This window comes from Neodiprion pinetum, chromosome 2 (assembly GCF_021155775.2).
Source record: "Neodiprion pinetum isolate iyNeoPine1 chromosome 2, iyNeoPine1.2, whole genome shotgun sequence".
Lineage (NCBI taxonomy): Eukaryota > Metazoa > Arthropoda > Insecta > Hymenoptera > Diprionidae > Neodiprion > Neodiprion pinetum.
The window spans coordinates 14,924,398-14,947,969 of NC_060233.1; the positions used below are offsets into that span (position 1 = coordinate 14,924,398).

The following is a 23,572-nucleotide window of genomic DNA, read 5'->3' on the forward strand; positions in this document are numbered from 1 at the left end:
TTTTTCTCCAAGTCTCTCCCTTTCTCTCTCCCCGACTCTCTTCAACGAAACGATTTTCATCCGTTCCGCAAATAATTCGCCCTCACCATTTAATAACACGGTAGCATCAGGTACCGACACCACCTGGCGTCCGGAGCTGGCAGCAATAACATCAAAGTCTCTATTAATCTCAATTGGAAGTTATTGCGGAACTCTACCGCCAAGATTCAGAGTCACTGCATTGCTTCGTTTACGTTTACCGGTACCAACCTGCTTGCCTCCACTCACTCCTACATGCTCAGCGATCAGTCGTGCGTGCGCGCGTGCCCCTCTCTGTCTCTTTTTCTTTTGCCTTTTACCTCATGGTGACCAGACTATACCCGGTTTCATGCCTCGGCCTAGCAGCTAATGGGAAACGACGCTCGAAGGAGAATCTATGAGGTGAAGCAAGGAATTAATGGTAAGTCGGCTTGGGTCTGGAATTATTGGAGCCATCTTCAAATTGTAAGACTGATATTTATTGGAACCTAATGTCGTTGTCATCTTCACATTGTTATACTCGTTCGCTAGTCACGTCTATTCACGTGAATTTCAGTTCCATCAGTCCGCATTTTTACCTTCATTCAGCTTAACTTAATGAACGATTATACTCCAAACAGAGAGTGCAAAGATCATTTGAACTGGTCTTCCGAAGCCCTCTATTCATTCTTCTCCTATTCTGATTTTGAAAAACGTTTACACAATGCGACACGGAATCAGTAAGCACAAATCTGTAATGGTCCATGGAATGATGTTGTCTTGGATCTCGGACATGCGGTGACGGCAATTTTCACGTCCATACAAAATGGATAATTGAGGCAGAATCGAATGACAGTACATGTTCTTCCACCACGCAGCGGATATTAATGGAAGATATTGACCAACGGTGTCTCCTCTCACTGAGAGAGGTCAGAATATTTAAAGCCATTTGTGTTCACTTACATCAGTATGAGAAAATCGAAGGAAATCGTCCGACGAGCAATTTCCGTCATCAATTGAGGTAATAATCGTTGTTTTTCATTTCATTTTCTTCTAAATGCATGTTACTGCTTCGAATTTTTATTCGAACCAAGGGTACAACAAATATTTCATGCTCTTTCTATTCGAAACGTTTTTTCAAACTGAACCGGCTTATCGTTCCACTAAAAGCCAATCCAATAAGACTGTCTGGATGGGCACGAAACCCTAAGGATAAGAAATCCTGGGTAAGTTCAGAGACTAAGTATCTTCATTATAGCGGTTGATTGTCGAAGTTAAAACCTGTGAGAAGTCATCTTCAGATGTTCTAATAAAACGGCAACGAAAAGTTGAGAAAATTTTTCACAAGCATTTTACAATGACGTTATTTAACGCACCGGTGCCCAGCAATTACAAAGTAGCTAGCTGTCTAGCTCTGTAAACATCACAAGTTTTGATTAAAACGCATTGACTGAATCGAAATTTGAAGAAAAGATCTCAGTCGCGGGTTCTATCGAATTGGTGGGAGAATTCAGGTGGTGTCCAACAAGGAGAGTATCGGACCTCTGGATCACAAATTCTGTTGAAATTGCTGGGGGTGTCTCTTTGGTTAAAAATATGAAGCGTCTGATGTGTAGTTTTATCCATTGGGACTAACTTCTCAGAAGAAGCCAATATTCGCAATGCTATTTCATTTGGTTTCCAATTTACCCTCGATAAACGTCGCGGACGTAAAAAGGCATGAAAAAAATCGGCACCGGAGCCTTAAACCCACACATAATTCAATATATACTGGTCGCATGCAACGTACACTCGGTGACATTATCTGGGTCTCCTGAGTCGACCGAAACGAACCGACTATATATCTCTGCCTGATCTCAACAAAGCTCGGATTTATGTTCTCGTCCTCTATACGCCTTTATCCCCCTCCCTATCTGTCCGTCTATCTCACTCCCACCTCGGCCAAGATCCGCTGTCGCTTTCTTCGGACTCGGTAACAGCAGCCTCTTTAGGCCAGCTGATTTATTTGCTTCGAAGCTTCACCCTGACGCTCTGTTTCCATCGGACCACACTCTTCGCCAAAATTTGGAAATTAAGATTTTACTTACTTGTATGATCCGTGCGTGTTGTGGCACAATCCGTGCTTGCAGGGATTTTGGTCACACTCTACGATGTCTTCGGCACAATTAGGTCCCTCGAATCCTGGCGCACAAGTGCACTCGTAACTGAAGTCCAAGGAGCGACACGCCCCGTTTCGACAGGGCGCGGAGGCACAGTGATCTTGTCTCTCGCAATTCTCACCTGAAAAAATGCATCCAGATAAAAATTTCCAAATACGTCCTGCGTTGATGTTGCGGAATCACCAATTTCAATGAGCAAAAATCAGGGACATCGACGCGTGTAAAAATGAATCAGGATTTTTAGAATCACGGTGAAGACCCAGAATTGCCATCCTGCACAGTGTCGCTGTCTGTGCTTGTTGTTTAACCGTCCACATAGCTCTGGTACTGATTAGTGAAACTAATAACCCGAGTGACTAGTCGGTCGCTTTGTTTAGTACCTTTTTGTCTTTTATGCTACTTAGGGTGTCGGTTACTTACAGGAGCAGTGGTCCTCAGCAAGGTCTACTTCAGCCAGAGTTTTTGCTCGAACGAATCGAAGAACAACCCATTGACAGAGTGATAATACAAAATTAACTTTCGTCGAATTGTGTGACTGTCAAAAGTGGGGAGGAAAAAAACTTGGACGGTGTAATTAGTACTGCAGCATAACGTTTCGTAGGCTCGATGTTTTTTGCCAGTTTGAGATCCACTGCGGTAAAGGTCCCGCTGTTGCAAAAGGCTGCATTGCACGAGGCCAATTATCGGCGTTGGCATACTCTCCCTCCCTCCCCCGCGGATTCCTTCTCCTCCTAGATTTATTTGTCAACTCTGAACGCGCGTGCTGCCTCTCGACTCGAAGCAAGCCAGTGGGCAAATAGCTGCGAATGCTCACTCTTTAAACTGCGCAAAATCTAAAGAACGCAAAAACGTAAGAAGGGAACTCAACTTTCAACGAGGTTGCATTACCAGAGAACTTGTACATTATACGGGGACAAAAACTGTCGCAATGTTATCTGAACTACTGTTCGCGGAATCAGGCCTCAAACATGTCTAATGCTCGTTGAGTGGATTCATCGTTTCGATGCTCTCGGATGATTTTCATCGACAGAAAATTTAATATACAGAGTGAATTGCTAACGACAGAATGGTTCGTCGTCTGCTACAATTTAATGCGCACGTGCTACAATTCGAAAGCAATTGTTTGTCAGGGCGATCAACCGTCATGAAAGTAACCTCAAACATTTTCACAGTTGTCGCTGGCAGTTGTGTTCAACACTGACAGCTGTCAAAACTTTTGAGATTATATACCTACATTGCGGCGAACTGTCGTCTAATTTCGTGATGATTGGTCATTCTACCGCATAACTGCTCTCGGATTGTACCGCATGCGCATTAAACTATAGCAGACGACGGACCATTCTGTCGTTAGAAATTCACAATGTATATATACGAGTATATGTGGTAACTGTCTGAAAGAAAGTTAGCAAAAGCCAGCCAAGATCTTAGAGATTGGAAAAAAATTTATAAAAATTCAAAAAATGACAAGCTTACCCGTGAATCCCATGGCACAGGTGCAGGCGTACTCGCGTAACGACTTCAGGGTGCAGGTGGCGCTGTTCTTGCAGGGCGACGAGTCGCAAGCATTGGCTACCGGAATTTCGCACAGACTCGCTGTGAACCCAACGGGACATGTACAGAAGAAAGATGGCGTACCACCCCCGTAGGATTCCCGCACGCTGCAGGAGCCGCCGTTCTGACACCGTGGACCCGGTCCCGTGTGACAAGGGTTCGGATGCTGACAATACTCTCCCACATACATTGACGTGCAGCTGAAACAGAGAACAGGAGTTTTAGACAAGGAGCATCTATTGCCATCATATAGGTCTAGATTCGATATCAATATGTGACACTTGACAATCGTCAAGCAACGCAGAGTGAGCGAGGAAAGGATCCGACCGATTGTCTTGATTCGTGGCAACGATCGGACCCTTCACGGTGTCGGAGCACGTCGGAACAAATTTCCAGCACGAGTGTGTCCAGCCTTTGGATTCGTTTTTTGTGCCTATCGTCAGCTCTTTCTATACAAGTTTGAATTCTCCGGCACAATGCTCTCATGGCTCTGTTCTTATCTGTGCTAGACAGCAACATCTGGATCAAAAAATGCAGTGACTGATTAGTGAAGAAGTGTCTCGTTCCTTTATGGACTCAGATTTTTTTCTGGACTTTCAATATTGTTCATTCTTCACTTGCCCAGTTGGATCAAATACGGCCGCTTGATCTCTTTGTCAAATAGTTGTCTCTACGACTTGTTCACGCGTAAGGCACCCTGACGAGCATTAAGGATATTTAATCAACGGTCGTTGCTTCCATGACAGTTCGGAGAAAAGCTTCAAGGATCGGAGGAATTAATTTCACAAAGAATATAGTCACCGTGAGAACAATTATACAGCTAAAAGAAGACGTCCGAGTCTGACATGTTTGTGGAAGAAGTCAAGCCGACAAAAGACAGGTGCCTACAGCCTCTCTGAGCTGCCGCATATCTTCCCCGGGACTCCGATCTCAATTAGTGATCCCTGTAGAGGTCCTGGTCGCGGTTACTTGCCCCTGTTTCTACGGAGACTGAAAACGGACCCTAATCAAGTTGAAAACAGAGAAACGGGAAGATTTCCCGGCTGATTTTACCCAAATCTGAGTTCAAGAATGTCTGGAAAAAAGTTTTTACGGTTTTAATGGCGAAGGACGTGTATTTCGTAAAAACAGAGGTATTCAAACTGCCGGCACAAGTGTGCGTCGAATTCCATGTCTCGATATAGCGCGAATAGCGACAAACTTATTAGTACACAACTTCATGCTCATAAGAACACCTCGCGCACAGAGTGCATCGAAGAGTCTTGCGGTTGCGATCAGAGAGAGAAAGAGGATCGACGCAGCTGCCACTGGACCAGGCATAGCTATAAACGGAGTTGACTGACGGAGACACGGGAGAGAATCAACTCGAGGCTGCAGGCTGCAGGTAACCTCAAGGGCGTCGGCAGAGCCTTGGTCCAGGTTTGGCGACGATTTCTTCTAGAGCTGCCATTGCGCGGAGTGACTACACGTACCAGGAAGGCTCGAGGGATATGACGAGACGAAGATTTCGCGAGCGCTCCTTTCTCAGCGAACCGATACATTCCACCCGAGCTATGAGCTCTAGGCGACTCCAGACGAGGTGACGAGGAGACCACCGGACGCAAAAAACTGGCGAGAAATACCCGAGAGCCAATCCGTCAAACGAGGATTGATTGAAGGAGAAAATTTCTTCGATCTTGTATTACTCTGTCCTCATATCACCTCATATCAAACAGAAGAAACTTCAAGCTCCGCTGCTACGAGCAAGTGAGAAACTCTGTCGAACCGATGCTCAACAATCGTTGCTTGTTGTTGATTTCGGAGTACATTTGTTGAATTGAAACTGGTCAAACTTGCAACGGTTTTTCACGTTTCAACTTAACCCCTCTCACCACGATTCTATGCAAAATGGTTTTGGCGAGGCACATAAAGCCAAAGCGTTAAGCTGGGAAGTGCTCGGTGTAAGCCAAAGCTAAGCCGCATTGAAAACTAACACTGGGATCCTGTATCAATTCACATTTCAATGCAAATTGCCGGCAACTAATGCTGGCGGAAGTCCCATTTAAGTCAGCAGAAGGTCCTTTGATCTCTTGGTCCCCTGGGTTGGAGGATACTTACATTATTCGTGTTCATCCCACAATCAGCGAGTACTTAATGCATTGTAAAATTATATCCGTATTCCAGGGCACGCATATTCGAAATAACCAGTAAAGAAGAGGAACTGCATGTGTATCTGATTCTTTTTTATTTCATGGCGCATCGACGCGTTTCACTGCTGGTTTATGATTTGATCCATATGCGGAATGATACGAAGTTGGGGAATCCGCTTTCACAGGAGCCGCAATGTTTGTTTTGATATTTTGTCCGGTTTCCCCTGTTTGTCGAGAAAATTAACACTTTATTATTACCGAACCTCTCTCTGCTCCCATGTCCAGATGCTAGAAATATGATAACTGCTCGGAAGCTAGAAGTCAAGTTTGCCTTATTACTTAGCGTCATTAGAGATACGCCTGGCCCCCCTTTGTGCCAGAAATTGCTTACAAATACAAAGTATTTGTCCGTATTTATTAAATCCAGTATTTACAAAATGCTTTAAACGTATGTAAAGAAACCTAAAACTCATAAATCGGACGGCAACGGCTGTCTCCTTTATTCTCTTATTGTTTTAGACTTCCACAGGTACAAAAGAAAAGATCCTATACACCTCATAAACTAAATAATAATCAAAAAAATAAACTCTTCATGAAATTCCGGGAGAATAAATCCTCTCATTCAACATCGAATCAACGTTTTGACTAATTGAACACTTCTAAAAATAAATTTGTGATGATGAATTTGAAGGAACAGAAGCGGTAACTAATAAAAAAAAAAATGAAAATACGAACTATACCTAAATTGACCGATGTATGCGTGATGTGAGCGTAAAGAGGCGTAGGTACCTATGCCAAACGTGGGATGCGTCTCAATCGGCAAATGCCAGCATGTGCATTGACGAGCCTAGTCGTAAAAATTTACTGCCGCCACTGTGTGGCAGGTATATACGTATAAATTTTTACAACACTCGTTTTTCATTATTTCATCCTCGCTACTGTATTCTAACTATTGTCTTGTCACTGAAGAGCGTGCGGCGACTTACCCAGCAGTTCGTCTTTGCGGACGTGCTAATTTAATTAAAGGTACCCATAAGGCAGACATCTAGGTGCCAGCTAGCCAGCCACCCATAAAACCGGGTTTGTACCATTTTGTTCCAATCGAGTCGGTGCTCTTCTAGTCCGAAATTAACACGTTTCCTCACCAGGCTCAATGTTTCTACCTCTGTATCTCCGTGCGGACAAACGAAAGATTTTAATTAAACCCTGTGTGAGAATTTCGGAGCAAAGATACTTCGAACCCGGAATATCACCCACAATCGTATCCTGCACTGACGAAACTTTCTATACTAATTGCTGACGTTACATCAGCGCTTTGAAGCTCCCCGAAGACATTTCTACGAGTTCATGAATGATGTTCCGTGATTTGGTGAAATTGAGCCATGCTGTGTGCAATGAAATGCTTCATTTGTGTGGTGATAATACTGAGGAGATGCGAAGTTTAAGAACTGTGAAGGCAATTCATCATCGAAATCAACTGCAGGCGGACTATTTCTGGTGAAATATACTAAAGCAAAACCACGTCATGTGCTCTTACGTAAGCAAGTGACTGAGGTGGCCAGTTTATACTCTTGAAACACTCGAGTTACGTTCTTTAGTTAAGTTGAGATAGGGTAGGTTAGATTGACCAAGGTTGGGTTGTGTCAGGTTAGTTTAATAAGCTAGGCATTTTACTTGTAACGTACGGTCAATCTCGAGGGGATGTAATTAAAATTTCATTCCTTTTAAACACACGGTAGAAGGTGGATTGGGTGTAGTTATTTACTTTAACATGACAAAAAGCAGGTAAGAAGCGAGAGCTATTAGAAATGATGACTTATAGAATCTTTAGGTTTTACACGCCGGTGGAGGAGAGATCGATATTTTTTAATCACTTTACGACGGTAAAAGGATCCTGATCCTTGTCATCACAGTCTTCACAACATGCCGAGGAATTCGTGTATCAGAGTTCACTTCAGATTTACTTTTACACGATCCTGATGATCAGCCTTCCTGAACCAATTTTACCGAACGAAGCGATATTACCATCTCACTATACGTAATATAACGACAAAATTGAGCGAGCTAGTTTTCTCAGCTCCCGCGGATGCCCGAGATGAGTTCTCTTTCTCAAGTTTTTGCAGCCAGGTGCTGATACTCCTGCGGCCGGTCTCTCCTCATTTACGCGGTGTCTTCATCAGTCGGGTTGATATTACCGGAGGGCCGCGTACTCGATTCGCCCTGCTTCTTTGTCCGCCAAGAAATTCGTGATTAACAAATCAAACATAAAATGCTTAGCCACTGACAAAAAGTTGAGCTGGCCGGGGAACTGCTCTGCAAATAGAGATGTCGAATTATCCACGGTTCAACATTTTTTTTCTTCTATGTTCCATCTACGATTCGATGCGCAGCTACGGGTCATCGATACCTTCCTACCTACCTGCCTGACTACCCGCTCGGATAAAACTAGTTTCATTGCACCTCAAAAGAGCGTCGTCCTGCCACCGGTTGATTCACTTCATACCCGTGCTTAGATATTTCTCAATCTCATACAATTCATTGCCAGTCAAAGTTGTCGCAAGTCTAGATCAATTCCGCGGTAAAATACGAACAAGAGAATCTCATATTCCGGTTTCAATTGGAATCTGCTATTTTTGGTCACCCAAATTCTGTTTAAAAACTCAATGATCAGTTTTTGCGATCGCTAGTTCTGCGCCTCTAGCAACATCTACGGACTGAACCGGATTGGATGGCATCAAAAGATCTACTGTATCCTCGATGACAATGTGTCGGCTGGTTTTTATCGATTCTGCTTCCCCCACACACCCAGAGCCCAACAATACGTCCAGGCAGAGCACGAGGCACGTTCTATCGAGCTGAAGATTTTACCGACGAATACTGCGGACTCATCTTACCTATTGTCAGTCGCATGGAACAACAACGTGTTAACTAAAGCGTGCATGAATTAACGCCACCGTAATGAGAAGAAACGGATTGCCTAAACTACTTCATTCCGTGTAACTGAATAGAATATTCGCTTGCTTTGAAACTAAAATTGTACTTCTTTGCCGATGTGATCTTGGGTTGTTGAAAATACTTGGTCTGATTTTGATAGTGAAGATGCCGTCGAGCCGCGGAAAAAATTAAGGGGGGTATGTAATTACGGTAAATCCTTAGGGACAGAGATGTTGTACGTTGATAGCGATCGAAAACTATGTTCGACGAAGCGGAGCGACAAAAAGCCTCTTTCTGGTCACCCGGTAATTTGACCATCCCATCGCTGAAATAATATACCTTTCAATGCCATTACTCAATGTGGCGAGGATGGGACTCTACTCGTTGACGACGGCTTCAGAAAGTAAGGAGCCGGTTGAAAATTAGGAATTCCTTCTTCCACAGAAATTGGTGCAAAATTCTAATAAGACGCTTTCAGCGCTCACAGCTGCATAAAACACAAAAAATGAACTTTAGCCCATGAATAAAATGATCTTCTTGCGTTTTATAAAGGTATACAGTATGCGGTCGAGTGACCGCAGTAACAATTTCTAGGACCAATAACCTGTTCTTGCTTCCAGATGCCGACGACTTTTTGACAGGGCGGCACTTCTTGTCATCACCGCAGTCACCACCTACCAAGTTGTGATGATCATATACCGTGTTATGAAGAATCCGCAGAAATAGTTGTCACGGGAACAAAAACTCCGAACTCTTGATCTGATTAAGTATATGGGGTCAGTCAAGTGCAAAGGACAACATCCCCGAAAGAATCCGATTGTTTTATCATAAACTCAAATCTCCAAACTAATTAGCGGAAAGAAAGAAAAAAAGGAAGGTTGCACCAGATTCGGGATAGGTAAGGATTGTGATTCAGGGACAAAATACCCGTTCAGAACACGAAAAGACCTTGTGAACTTGATGGAAATTGCAATAGATGTTAGGTCGGACTGATTAGGTCTTCATTTGTGAAGCGAAAAAAAGAGGCGGAAACACTGTTTGAAACTGTTAAAAACCGGCATGTAACATCCCGACTGGGGTCAGGGTCAAGAAACGTTGCAGGATCGAGATAGATTTGAGGAAGCAGTAAAGCACCCCAGAAAAGTAGTGCATTTGCGCGGGCGGGCATCGCGATATCGCCAGCACTCATCTCCGAGGGCCGCGTCCCGAAGGTCCATTAGCGAGGCTTGTAATTTGCCGGGCCGAATGTTAATGGACTCGACTCCTGGATTGGGCTTCGAGTCCCAAACGGCGGTAGCTTCTTGCGCCGTGTCAGGGTTTCTCCTTCTTTTCTCTTCTTCTCGGCCGCATAGCCAGAATTATGCTTGTCACGCTACTAGCCTCACAAAGAAGTCGACAAGGTTCGTTTCTGGTGAGGCTCAGTCACGAGAAGACGTCGATATGCGTTTTCTCATTTTCTCTCCAACTTACTATTAGCTCCATATCACTAACCACAGATTCTCTCTGATTCCAGAGCTTTTCTTTCCAAAGGTGTAAAATCGGACGAGAGATACCGAACCGCGGCAACGGTAATTCGATACGGAAGAGCGAGTGCGAGAGGATAGGTATCGAGGTGGAGACGAGCGGGCATATCAGGCAGCTTCCCACGTGGATTGAGTAACTGCGGGCCGAGGGGTCGAAGAGAGGCTGCCCTTGGACCACGAGGACCACTCACTCTTGGGGAGGATGAAACCTCGTTGTTTGCAAAGATATCGAGTTACTCTCAAGGTCATCATCCCCTTCAATTACTTCCCAATTAAACCCTATACCATACCGCGTTATCCCAACAAATGCTCCATCTCCTCGTCAAGGATCAACGAACCAGGAGGATCAGAATCAAGACGTCGACTATTCCAAGAACGAAACCACCACGAACTACAATTTTTTATCCGCTTCCTCCTACTCTGTCAGATTGCATTTTCACAGTGCGTATTGGACTCATTGTTAGTATATTTTTAGACTTATCAGCTAACGCGCAGACTAGTTTCTTTGCCTGTTTTGCATGTAAAACTTATATTTCGTGATACGTAATCTGTTACCATGGTGAAGTGCGAAAAATAATCGACATTCTTTTATCGGTCAACCGCCATCGTCGGACGTACGGAGGGATGCACGAACGTAACCAAAGACCGAGCTGACTTTACCAGACGAACGATCTTCCGCTATGTGACCACGGACCTCGGCCACAGGGCCGACGGGGGACACGAAAAATCCTCATCACACCGGCGAAGCGGGTTGCGGCTTTGAAACGTGAGACTCTGATGGTGAAGCTTTGCAGACCCGGGTACGCGTAACCTGGGTGGAAGACCAAGAACGTATTTTACTTACACGTGTGCGTCGGTTGCACGTTTTGGAATGGGCCTGGAGAAGAATGCGGACGAAAATCTGTTCGGAAAGAGAACCAAAGTGTTCGCCGAACTAGGAATCACCGATGCGTCTATCCGCGCTATTCGATTACATGAGGTCAAATTCTAGGACCACGACGTAGAGGAAGTGGTGCCAGGGAAGCCCAACTTGCTCATACAATGACTTGATTTCCTGACCCTGTGGGACAGTTCCGGCCAATGCTCGGGCTCTTCCGTTTCGGTACTCGAAACCAGGGTGGCGATAATCGTGAGAAGCGTAATTGTCGATGAGTCAAAGTTTGACTTATTCCAGAAACTTTCTTCTCACAACTTGACCTGACCTAACAAAATTCTCGCAAGTAGTCGCAAAGTGGAGAGAGAATTAACCATTAATACGGTTTCTCTTTAAACAGGCTGCCGGAAATGTCATTATCACCGAAGGGTGCAAAAAGGGGTCTTATTTTTCTAAGACAAAGTAAAAAACGAACCGACAGATGGCGGTAAGCAAACACTTGCTGCCAGAAACTGTTACCGATATACAACTAACTCTCGCTCCTACATGTATTATTGAAAAGCATTTCTGTTCCGAATGGTCCTTACATCTGAAGCAAAAAAAAAGAAGAAAGAAATGCATAAGTTTAGGTTTAGGTGCACAAGAAAATGTTCGTGCGCGAGGTCGGTTGAAGAAATTGTTATGAAGCTAGGATCTCGAAGACTATTTGGACGTTTAGTGTCACTAATCATGGCGTGTCGCGCAAGTCGAGTGGAAGGAAAAATAAACAATACGTCTAGATTGTGTTATAGCTTATAAATTACGGCACCCTTTGCGCGACAAGAAATAGCAAAATGATAATAAACTATTGGCCTGCGTGTGAACCCTTTACTCCTTGGCTCCTTTTCCTCCGGTGGTTAACTCTCCCACGCGTCGTACGCGTGACGTGGGAGTCAAAGGCCATAGCGATGGGCCTAAGAATGCGCTGACACTCTTATAAACGGAACGTAAAACCATATCGCGGTTCTTTACCATATCTCCATTGCTCCTCTTCAATTCTGCCCTGTTCCACCCGCTCCTTTCGCCCCTTTTCTTTTATATCGTTGATACAAGACACGCGCCCACAGCCAGCGAAGAACGAACGTTTGTTGACTCTGTAGCCCTAAGAAGCTTCACTAGACTTTTGATAGATCGCCTAAGAAGCTTTTTGTTGTGGGAACTCGTTGTGAAAAACTGGCAAAGGCTTGCGATCAAATCACTATGTCATGGGAAGGCACCGTTGTGATAATGCATTGAAGAGTAGCTCCGAGGCCCACATTCCAATTCAATGGCAGCCACGGACGACCTTGACGAGCCCAGAGGCCCTCAGGAGATCAGCAACAACGGCAGCAGCACGCAGCTGTCCGGTTCCTAATTATTACCGCTGTATCTCGAGGCTGCCTCCTGCCCAAGAAGACCGCCAAGTCTCAGACATGCTTACATCCCAAAACCTCGAGGCAGAACCGCTTATGCGACCGATATAAAGTTTGACCCTTTGCAGGATCAAACGAGTGTTTCCAGTTAGATGGGAGTCGAAAATTGAAAACGAAGCTGAAGAAAGACTGCAAGTGAACTGAAATTGCACGAGCGTTAAGATCGGAAGACGATCTGAGTTAATTACCCCATTCAAGCTCGTCGGCTGGCAATGGTAAAACGATTTAAACCGTTGACCCGGTTGTGTCGACGCTCCGTTGGGAATCAAAGCTCAGACACCGACTTTGCTCTGACCTCACGAGTATCGTGTCCACGAGCTTAACTCCTGCTACCTCGCGAAGACGAAAGGGCAGACACATCGGAGAAACAATTGCTACAAGAGATTTCCATGCTGAAGTTGAATTGGTCGTACGATATGCAGCCAATGAACGGGATCAGCATTTGCCAATTGTGGCAAGTCGTCGTTTTGTACGAAATGGTACCACGAATATTCATCTCATGCATTCCTATTTAGCTTGAGGGCTTTAACGATCGTTTGAGTCTTTTTGCAACGAGGTACAGTCTCAAAGTGTAAATCCCGCCAGATGGCAATAATCGTGGGGAGTAAAGTGAGAGCAGAATAAGAAGAGGCCCAGCCGACTTCGAGGACCAGCAGCTTCCATTACCCGGGAGCGGTGATCAGGCGTCCTTTTCTCGGAAAGGAAGATGACACCGTTGTCCGCTAATCTTCTTCTGTCCCCTCGGAGTGAAGGGATATTGCTTTGTCTCTGCGGTTTGAAACCAGCATTCATCCCTCGTGTAAAGGTTCAGCCGTCTTTCCTCCTACCGACTTGGAGGTAATTACTGAATGTGGTTTTTGCCAGGATTCTCTGGCAATCTAGCCTGATGCCTTCCCCTTGCTTTCCGATATAGTATATAAGCGGGTAAGAAACAGTCGAGAGACCAAAGTCGAAATCTTTTTTACTCAGGAGAACCTGACTTCCCGGGATCGCAAACAAACCCGGATCCTACTATTTGCTAGGCCAAAGACCCGGACCAGGCAGCGACTGCTGCTTCAAACAAAACATTAAGTTACCTCAGCCACTCCTAGGATTCTTTATAACTTCGGGACCTTGAAGTATTATTATAATGTTAACGTCAAAAGTGGACTTGTTTATAGTCAACAAAGAGGGGCTCAAAATTTCCATCGACATTAAATATTGGAACACCAAAGGAGTGGCAGCACGAGCAATCTGAAAATCCCCAGCTTGGCTTTTGATAGAATTACGAACTCAAGAGTGTAGTCCAGAACTAGGAACTAGAATTAGAAGAAGAGGAAGGAAGATATTTTGAAAAAGCGTGAAATGTGAACGTTACCGTTTGATTACTCGGAAGAAGAAGTAACGTGCCTCAGTTCACGCCCAGATCTCAGAACTCTTCTGATCCTGCGAGTGTTGGTTTAATATCTTTGATTAAAACGATGACGTTAGCATTCTTGGCATCGGCATCTTCTTTTTCTTATCTCTGATCTACTTTTCTTCCATCTGAACTCACTCAATCTCTACTTGGCGAATATAATTCAAGCCGAATGAGTGCGAGTCCCGTTTACCGGAGGATAAGTGGTTCAATCCTCTGAATTCGGATTGGACATGGAAATTGACCAACAAAATGGTGAACGGAGAGTGTATCGTTTATTATAACGCTGAAAGCTGTATCGCCTCGAGTGATCCGAGAGCTTGGGCTCATTATTTGGCATTCGTTATGCTAGTACCGCCGCGCTGATGGTGCTGCTGCCGCAGCCGCACGGTCACGTGTTGTATGTGGACAGCCGATTAACGAAGATCATTAAATTTTGGATGGAATAACTACACAGTCATGCGGAGACCCTGCCTTGGATATTATTAGTTTCTTTAACGTATTTCAACCTCATTACCAAAATGAAATATTCGTTCCGAGGGTAATGATGTGATTTTCGATCGAGGCGTGCTCTTTGACACGATCTGCACTTCCTTGCAATTGTTACCTGAGGATTTCAAACCACGTAATGATCCACCATTATTTGGTAATTAGGACTCGAAGTATCACGGGGGCGTGTCCAACTGTCGCTATTGTTGCAGAGGCCCGAAGTATACGACAGGCTCTGACATTTATTTATTTATTTCGTACAAACCGCATAAGCAGGTAACCGTTTATTAAATTCAGATTAAACATTATTACAGCTTCTATGGGAAAGCCGGAATCTTGTGCAACGGAGTATTTGCGGTAAAAGTATAATTTACAAAGGAAAAATTAGACGCCCACAATTGCTCGTATCCAAATACAATTATCAAAGAAACCCCGGTGGAAGTTTTCATCGAGTATCTCCCGTCGACGCCGAGCGATGAAATGGTCCGATTTATGGGATGCCGAGTTTTCGTAATCCCCGGGAATTATTCAAAGAGGTCTAACACTTTCCATATCAAACGACGATCACTACTCGGGATAGGTTGTGGGCGTTTATGCTGCCCTAGACCCAAACGTATAATCTTCACACTAAATAGCGTTACACGTACAGAGAGCGTGGCTGATTGAGAGTGAGAGGTCAACAGCGTCGTTCTCAATCTCGGGCTAACATTTTCATTAAATCCTACAACCAGAAGCGAAGAAGACAGAAAAGGACTATAGAGAAGTAGAATGAGAGACAGAAATATCAATCAGACACGGACGGTTAACCGTGTTTGAAATGAACCACAAATAGCCGTTCCCGAAAACTAAAACTGTGTCTTTTACTGAGGTTTGAGGGTCTTTTATAACCAATCCTTCGCAGAGAGAAAATTGATCCACGGACAAAAATTTTCTTTGGAACATCAAAAACTGGCACGCGATGGCGTAGTTTTATTTAATCCCGCCATTACCGACTTTTGAACTTACTCCAGAACTGCGACCGTTATTTAAAGCTAGTTGATGATGTGGAAAAAAATGTGGCGTGTATTGAAGAATTCCAAGAGCATCGCAATGATCCAAACTGTCCAACAGTTGAATAACGAGTTTTTAATTAACATTCTGCGATGATTACTTAACCGAGATTACAATGTTTGGAAATCCTGTTCCACCTTTGCTGTACCGCTTGGTTGCCTTTAAAACAAAATAATTAGTGTAACTCCAACAGGAAATACCTTTGCACGAGATGATGAATGCGTCGACTTGATTCCAGTGTGCCAAGAATCAACGGAATTAATTCAGCCAATTGATTCCCTAAGTTTGCTGCAGCACAAAAACTTGGTCGATCTTTGCAGCGTGGAGAAATCAAAGTAACCGACACCGCTAAATCTTACGTACCTATACACGCCAGGGATTTCGTTGAATGTATATTCTTTGAGAAGACCGACAACCAATCTGCTGCAGGTTTACCGTTTTCCGCACACTCAGCCTTAACAAATCAGTTTGGGACTACAGGTACAACGGTAACTTAACTTTGTCATTTCAAACAGAATTATTGCAGGATCATATTCACGACAGGACATTCGTTTGTCTGCAAGGATCAATTCGTCATCAGTCGTTTCAGCTCTCAATATAGACAAAGATCTGCCGATGCTGTCGACTGAATAGTTAAACGCATAATTGATGCCTTATTTTCACAAAAAACGAAATTGCAACAGCGAGTGTATCTAAAAGTTATACGACAAACACTCACACAGCACACTCAGGCATACTCGGTTGACAACAAGTATCGTTCTTTGGCGGTTTTTTGTCCCTCTTTCCCGGTATTCCTCCTGACTCAGTCTACATAAGGTTGTCCGCTAGACTGAAGCTCGTCATGGCTACTTTTTACCCAGACACGAATCACAGACTGTACAGTGTAGATACCTGTTTCCACAACGTCTCTCGATAGGCCAAGAAATAACATCGAGATGTTTAAATTTACGCCCCGTTCCTGAATAGAATTCGCCGCGTTTTACCAATATCGATTTCTAACATCATCGTGCTGTATCGATATTGCATGGATTTTATTTCCCGCATAACTCGCACAGAAAGATATAGAAAGACTAACCGATCGCACGAGCCGCGAGAACTCAAGTCTTTCCTCCATGCGAATATTCGTGAAAAGAAGCAGAAATTGAGTTTGAACAAAAATATGAAAAAGAAGGTAGTACAGGCGCAGTTATAAAAATTCCTGCTTGACTCGGATTTGAATCACACACTTCCACGTACCAGTTCATGTCTAACTCAGTTAAAGCCGTGGATGAAATTACCGAATGTGACATGCTTATCTCAGATGCGTTCAGGTGATCCTTGCAAGACGCTTCAAACCGTATCAAAAAACTACGGACTGACATGTCAGTATCTATCGAAGCAGATCGATCCAGACGTCAACGGCTAGACAAAATCCAGGCCCACACCGAAGTACCGTGATCTCGATTTGTCGTGAACACATGTTTGTCCTTCATTAATTTAAAAAAAAAAACAAGTTCCTCATGTTGCACCCAATTACGAGGGATCGCAATTGAAGGAAAATACATCGAGTGCAGCGATTCCAGTTATTGATTTTTATCCTTCGGTGTAAGGTGACTGCGCAGTTCAAGCCATAAACGCATCCTAGCAACAGACTAGACTCGAAGACGATTCGAAGTGAGGGAGAGGGAAAAAAACTGCTAAGAAACACGGAGCACGCGTGAGAAAGTCTGGTGGGAGTGACATCTGTGCGTACCAGTATACACGAATACACGGTATATGAGTGGCGATACGTCGCGACGGAATGGAATGGAGTGTAGATGTTTATGCACTTGACTGCAGTTGTCATCTCTTAACGGTTCAAGAGTATAAACCATGCCTATATTTCCCATTTCCTCATGAATAAAACTAGAAACAAACGGCCCCGGAGTAAAATGCTCCAAATGAATTTGCAAGGGTCAGCAAATCTGCGTTGCGGATATAATTACTGAGCTGCTACAGACTTTGAGATTACATTTATGATACTGTCAAGAACTTCATACGTTTTTGAAAAACTCAACCGCAATGGAGTTTTCGACATTGATTTACATTTATTGAAGACTAACTGACATCCAATGAAATGAATGTGAGAATGGAACTTTTACTGTTGAAGAAGATCGTTTGATTTTGACCGGAAATGGTCCAAACAGTTCCGAATAAAATGTGCAGAATTTTAGAATAACGAGAACTTGATTGATTCACGAAAGGACAAAAAGATAGATGAAACAGGTGTTCGTTTGCTTAGTCATTCTCTTATAACTGTTACTGAGTGACGGTAACGGCAATTATTTCCATCATCAAGATCGTCATGGATAGTTAAATACCAACCATTTTTCAATGTCACCAAAAATACACCAAAACTAAAATTCTCACCGAATAAGATTGAAAAAAAAGTTTTCAAACCAAGTTCGGAAAGTTTGTTCAGAGCATCAAAAAGACAACACCACTCTACACACCATGAAGCAGACTCTGTTGGTGTAAGTGGAGACCTAATTAATAGCCAGTCCGGTAGGAGAACTGTAAAAAAAATCCCCGTAAAGCCAAGTATGCTTGTTTAATTAATTACGCGGCTGAACTAGTCGACAGCGGTTTTTACAGACTCTGGGTCGTCAGGAAGGCAACGACACCGCACGGCATGACTGACTAGCTGGCCGACCAATTGTCGAGTCAATGTCGCCCTGTGAATTGTAAGAGTGCAGTTATCGACTTACGCGTGTTCAAACAAACTAAAAGTTGGCAAGTATATGTATAACGTAAAGACAACGCCAGCTTTCCTGATCGTTGGGATGCCGCTGAAATACGAAATTCTTTCGCCCCCGGACTCGAATTATTTTTTTACATTCTTTTTTTCTCGTAAAGATACCAAAAGTAGTTCTTGTTGCATTTTTATACTACGCCATGTGATTTTTCTCCGGTCACGAATCGTGCAGACTAAATATAGCTAGTCAGGTGCTGCGGAAATATTGATCATTACGCTAAGTAGCGTCTCTGCGCAGACAGATAGACGTCTCAAGACTCAACAGTCCGCTACACGCGCGCTCAGCTTCACCTCAACTCCAATGAAACTCGAGAAAAGTCAACATGGTTCAAGAAACCACTTTTCAATCTCATCAGTTTTAACAACTTGAGTTCCGGTCGCAAACGGTATTTTAAAAAGTGAAGTGACTCGGGCTGGCACGATGAATAAGTTACTAGCACACTAACACAACAATATAATATCGCATGACTTAAGAGTGAAGAAAGAAAACAGAAAGAAAAGAATACTGGCCAATATACAAAAATCGATTACTATAGAGAGTTCGCGAAGCCAGAAGGGCTGTAAGAGAAAGCAAAGAAAAAGGAAGGTGAACGAGCGAACGAGCAAAATGTTCAAATATGTAGCTGGTTGAAATGCAAGACACGTTCGTGCCGTAATACCGAAAACGTCGAATCTCGGTCTACACAAAACCGGAATATCCAAAAGGTTGGCTGGAGGCTGTGAGCCGAAGGTAGAGAAGCCGAAGTTTGAAGAGATGGAGCAGGCACGAGATGCCACTGAATTAATTGAATTCGACGTTAATGAATCACCGCCCATGCAGTCAGACTGTATTGTTTCTTAATTTAATTACCGGGTGAATGTCGTTCTACCTTTGGCCAATTGTTATGGCGATAATAAATTTACAGGGGTGATATTTTGACTCGTACAGAATTTCATCACATGCATGGTGGGTCGTTATGTCAATGTGGGTAGATGGCCAGATTCGGTGAAGGTGCTTCACGAGGCTTTGCCCATAAATGCCACACATGACCAGATCCATGGCAGCACTGTTTGTACACATATGCATAAGCAAACGAAACGAATTTCTTCTTATTCTTTCCGTTTTCTTATTTTCAATCTACCTACCAAGTTCTCAAATATATCAATGATGCCTAACATTATCCAAAAACTCAGTAAATATGGACAGAGTACTTGACGCTAGAAGTTCATAGACACTGAGATGATGACCGGTACATGCGAGGGTTTTTAGTCCGGGACACATGTTGTCCCTCTCTTCCACCCTCTGCCCTCAACCAACCACCCCCCCCCCCCCCCCCTTCCCACCTTTCGCCGGTGTCTCCTCTCTCTACAAGATCAGACGACAAGGGGCATTTTAGACGTACTTAAGCCAACGGTAGACTGTTTGTCCTAAATGTTTTCAATGCCGGCTTTGACAGCTGACAGCTTCAATAGATTTTTCGTTTTCTTTTACCGCAGTGTCATTTCTCTCCATGGGGCAACCATCAATATACCCTCCAGTCAGGAGGCTCATGTGATGAAGAAGAACCACTCTTTGCTTGTTCAGTGAAAAATCCTCTTTCTGTGGAAGCAAGAAGGCAATCGTTGATCGGATGGTGGTGGATGGCGAAAAGATTCTTGGCAAAAACTGAGACTGAAGGGAAATGGGAAAAGAATGGTAAAGAGCTCCAAGGATCGCCGCATGGAAGAAGAAGAAGAAGAAGAAGAAGAAGGGGCACTTTCCTTCGACGGAGGTTATGTGTATTCTGTTTAACAAACAAGAAGGCAACGTGACGTGACTACTCCCTGCGGAAGAAGAAGGAGACGGATAGATCGGCGAGGATCGGTCACCAGGTCCAGCTCAGCATCGCGACACCATCTTCTCAGGAGGCTCGTACACTCGATGACTTAGTAAACATGCCACCGCTGACCACTGAGCACTGACCACTCAGTGGTTACACCGCTGCTTGACAATAATACATTTGCGGTCACCCTACACATACATGAATCTGTTCCTCGATCAATAGCAAGAAAAAATTGGCACGGTTTTTATATACCGATGATACCGACGACACAACAGGTTACGTTTCGGTTTTAATCCTTGGAAAGCCTGATTTACAGAAAAATTAAAGTCTCGGTAATGCAGCTTAGACTTTAATTGCATGCTTGACTAGTGTTACCCTTTTAGTGGAAGCCAATAATGAAATTCACAAATGCATCAAGGTTTTGTGCAATGAAACAAAAATTGTGTGGCAAATTACTAAGTGTTTCGTTAGAACTGATACGGTAGCTGTTGTGCAATCAACTGAAAGATGCCAGGAATTAGCTAGGATGATTGTCTTATCGATAAGTCGACGACCAAAGTTTCTCGAACTTTCACCGTCGCAAATAGACAGGATGTGTAACTTGCAGACTCTTGACAATCGTACAAAACAAGCGCGGGGAATTGTGGTTACGTTACTGGCGTGATTTTCTGGTTAGCCATGCGTGAACATTGGGACTGAAGAGGCGATTTCTCTAGTAGACTGCACTGGCTCTGCACCACGGCAACTGTATGCATATCGAGTGATACAATACCGACGATAAAAAGTTGCACAATGCGACGTTAACCCATGTATGTACAATTCGTAACTCGTGCATTCGAGCTTCCGGCTGATCGGGCACTACAATCACCTTAGAAATGTGGCCGAGAATTTAGTTGGTACTTTTGTTCGGTTCGATTGTGCACTCTTCCCTGAAATATGGACACAATTCGAAAACAGTAACGAATTATGTATATATCACAAAACTTTTCCAAGACATCAATCCTCTTCCGCTTCTTTACAAGCATTATGTATATACAAAACTGAAGTACGGTCGTAAAGCGGATACCTAATACAGACGAGACACAGATCTTGATCAACCAAATGGCCCAACTAAGGATTTATGAGTTGCACCATTACAACTCGAATCAAGAAAACTGTATAACGCATGAACGAGTATGTCTAACAACGAATTATAAAAGTCATAACATTTTGACCCTCGGTAAGACAAATCGAAATTCCTTCGGCAATTAAGTATTGTATGACTTCGAGGCGCGCCAACAGGACTTGAACGATGATCATACACATGCAGCTTTATGAACGAACCTGAACAAAACCCCCAATACCTTAATACTCGAGAACTTCACAGAGGATGAGATTTAACTACTGCACCGTGTGTTTATCTGTTTATAACATTGCATCGCTGCGATCAATGAATCATCGATTACAGGATCAACGAGGCCAATGGAAACAAAGAAAAAACAAAAACGAATTTTTCAATTGATAGCATGAAACATGAGGTAAAGATCAACTTCTTGTGCTGTTACAGTTGAAGAAAGATGTATACGTACCAGTATCTATCTACTTGAAAATGTATATTTTCGTAACGTAATTGTTGACATGTTTACCTTCATAACATCGAAAAATATCCTAATCATTTTCTTTTTCACAATTTTCGGTCTGAAGCTATAGCTGCAGTCACTAAAGATAAGCCAATTACTGAAAAGTATATGTGTGTGTTTTTTTTATCAAGAGAGGACTTTCTAAATCCTGTTGTTAAAGAGACAAATGTTCCCTCTCACGTTTCACACCATACAAGCATTCACACCATTCGATGCATAATTTATTAACTTGACTCATGAGCGTTAAGTCAGCTCCAACATCGGTGCCTACATTAGACGAGGGTAATAAGTAACGATTGAGTCATCGGAATTAAGTTTTATCAAGGGGTAATCAGTGCCAGCAGTTTGATCATCTGGAGACTTTTCGAAATGGGAAGAAAATCGAGTTTACATACCTCGTTAACATAGGACGCACTTACAGTTTCTGACATCTCAAGCGGGAGTATCACGAATACCATAAAAGCTTTTTCATTCTTTCAACGACCCGAAACCCGGAATAGAGAAAGTCGACGTTGATGTTCTTCCGATCGATTGTCGTTAGCTCCGATTGCAGACTTCGTCTGGAATAAGCGTTCCTGCCGCCCACCCCCCAGCCGAGCGAGTATCATTGTTTCACATTTCGATCGGCGTAAAGGTATCATTACAATAATCGTCCACAAAATAACATACATGGATATCCTCCGCCGCGTTCAAGGCCCGATGGGACCCGCAACCGCGATCACTCTAATAGCGATAATGGGTCGGCAATGGCTCGTGACCGCAGAAATGGAAAATACAAATCGAAAGTCGTTTTGTGATCGACCGCCACCCCCCCGCCTTGTCAGCCACAAGCAATCAGAAAAATCACCAGCGCCTTCGGCTCGCTCTGCATCTTTCGAAATGTTCTAGACACTTCGTACCTCTAATAGCTAAAAGTCCTACTGAATGGCTTCGACGAGCCAACCTGCAGGTAGATGGAGTGGAGCGAAGACCGCTGCATGCTGCCTCATCTGAACGAGGAAGAAAGTTATACCTGCATATACACACAGCCTGACGCGAGCAGGGAATACTAAACAGCGTTAAAGAAGAGGAAGAAACGAAGAGAACACGTGGAGTCTAACCGGCCACCGACTGCACCGCCAACCTGTAGCTCCATCCTTTTCTACACAGACAACGGCGGTATGGACCTGAGCTAACCGAAACCGTGGCTGACCCGGAGCTCTGAACCTGCTAGTGCAGGAGAACCACTTATTCAGATATGCCAGTCGAGAACTCCATTTAGGAATCCTGTAGTTAAAATTGTTCAGACGATCTTGCAGGGCAGTCCGACAGGCCGCGTGGCACGCGATTGAATTTTTGTGGAAAATGGTTGTGGCGAGCAGTCTTAACCTTTTCGACTCTGGTGGGCATTAAGCTGCATACCATTACCAAAAATAGCAGGTTTCGTTTTCTCGTCTTATGTCATCGCTGATCGTACGTGGTTTTTTCTACTTCTTATGATTCCTTGATGCGCCGTATTGACTGTCAGTCGGAATGACCGCGAGCTTTTGGTGTAAGGAACCGGGACTCTTTCAAATGTTAATTCCCTTTCTGCGACGAGGTTCTAAGTTGCGCACGCGTGGGCTCTGCCCGTGAGTTGGTACACCTCGTCTAGGGTCGTAAAACCTCCGTTTCGTTTTATTGGATTCGATCGCCGGTCCTACGCTTGCCTTATTCACATCCCACGGACATCCTCGATTGCTGACGCGTTGAAAGAGACTAGAAACAGAATTTCAAGTAAAACGCTATTTCTTCAATTCATCTCGACATTGGACCACCTCATTGCTCAAAGTCTTCATGTCGGGTG

General features: G+C 43.8%; 1 protein-coding gene across 2 annotated transcripts in view; it reads right to left on the bottom strand.

The window, feature by feature from the left end:
• The window catches only part of N (neurogenic locus Notch protein), a 157,065-nt gene that overhangs the window by 85,288 nt on the left and 48,205 nt on the right, over window positions 1-23,572 (bottom strand). For both annotated transcript variants that reach the window (XM_046610651.2, XM_046610650.2), the window contains exons 3-4: window positions 3,630-3,907; window positions 2,085-2,277 (exon numbers count right to left, since the gene is read on the bottom strand). In XM_046610651.2, the coding sequence (XP_046466607.1) occupies window positions 2,085-2,277; window positions 3,630-3,907 (471 nt within the window). The remainder of the gene's footprint in view (window positions 1-2,084; window positions 2,278-3,629; window positions 3,908-23,572) is intronic.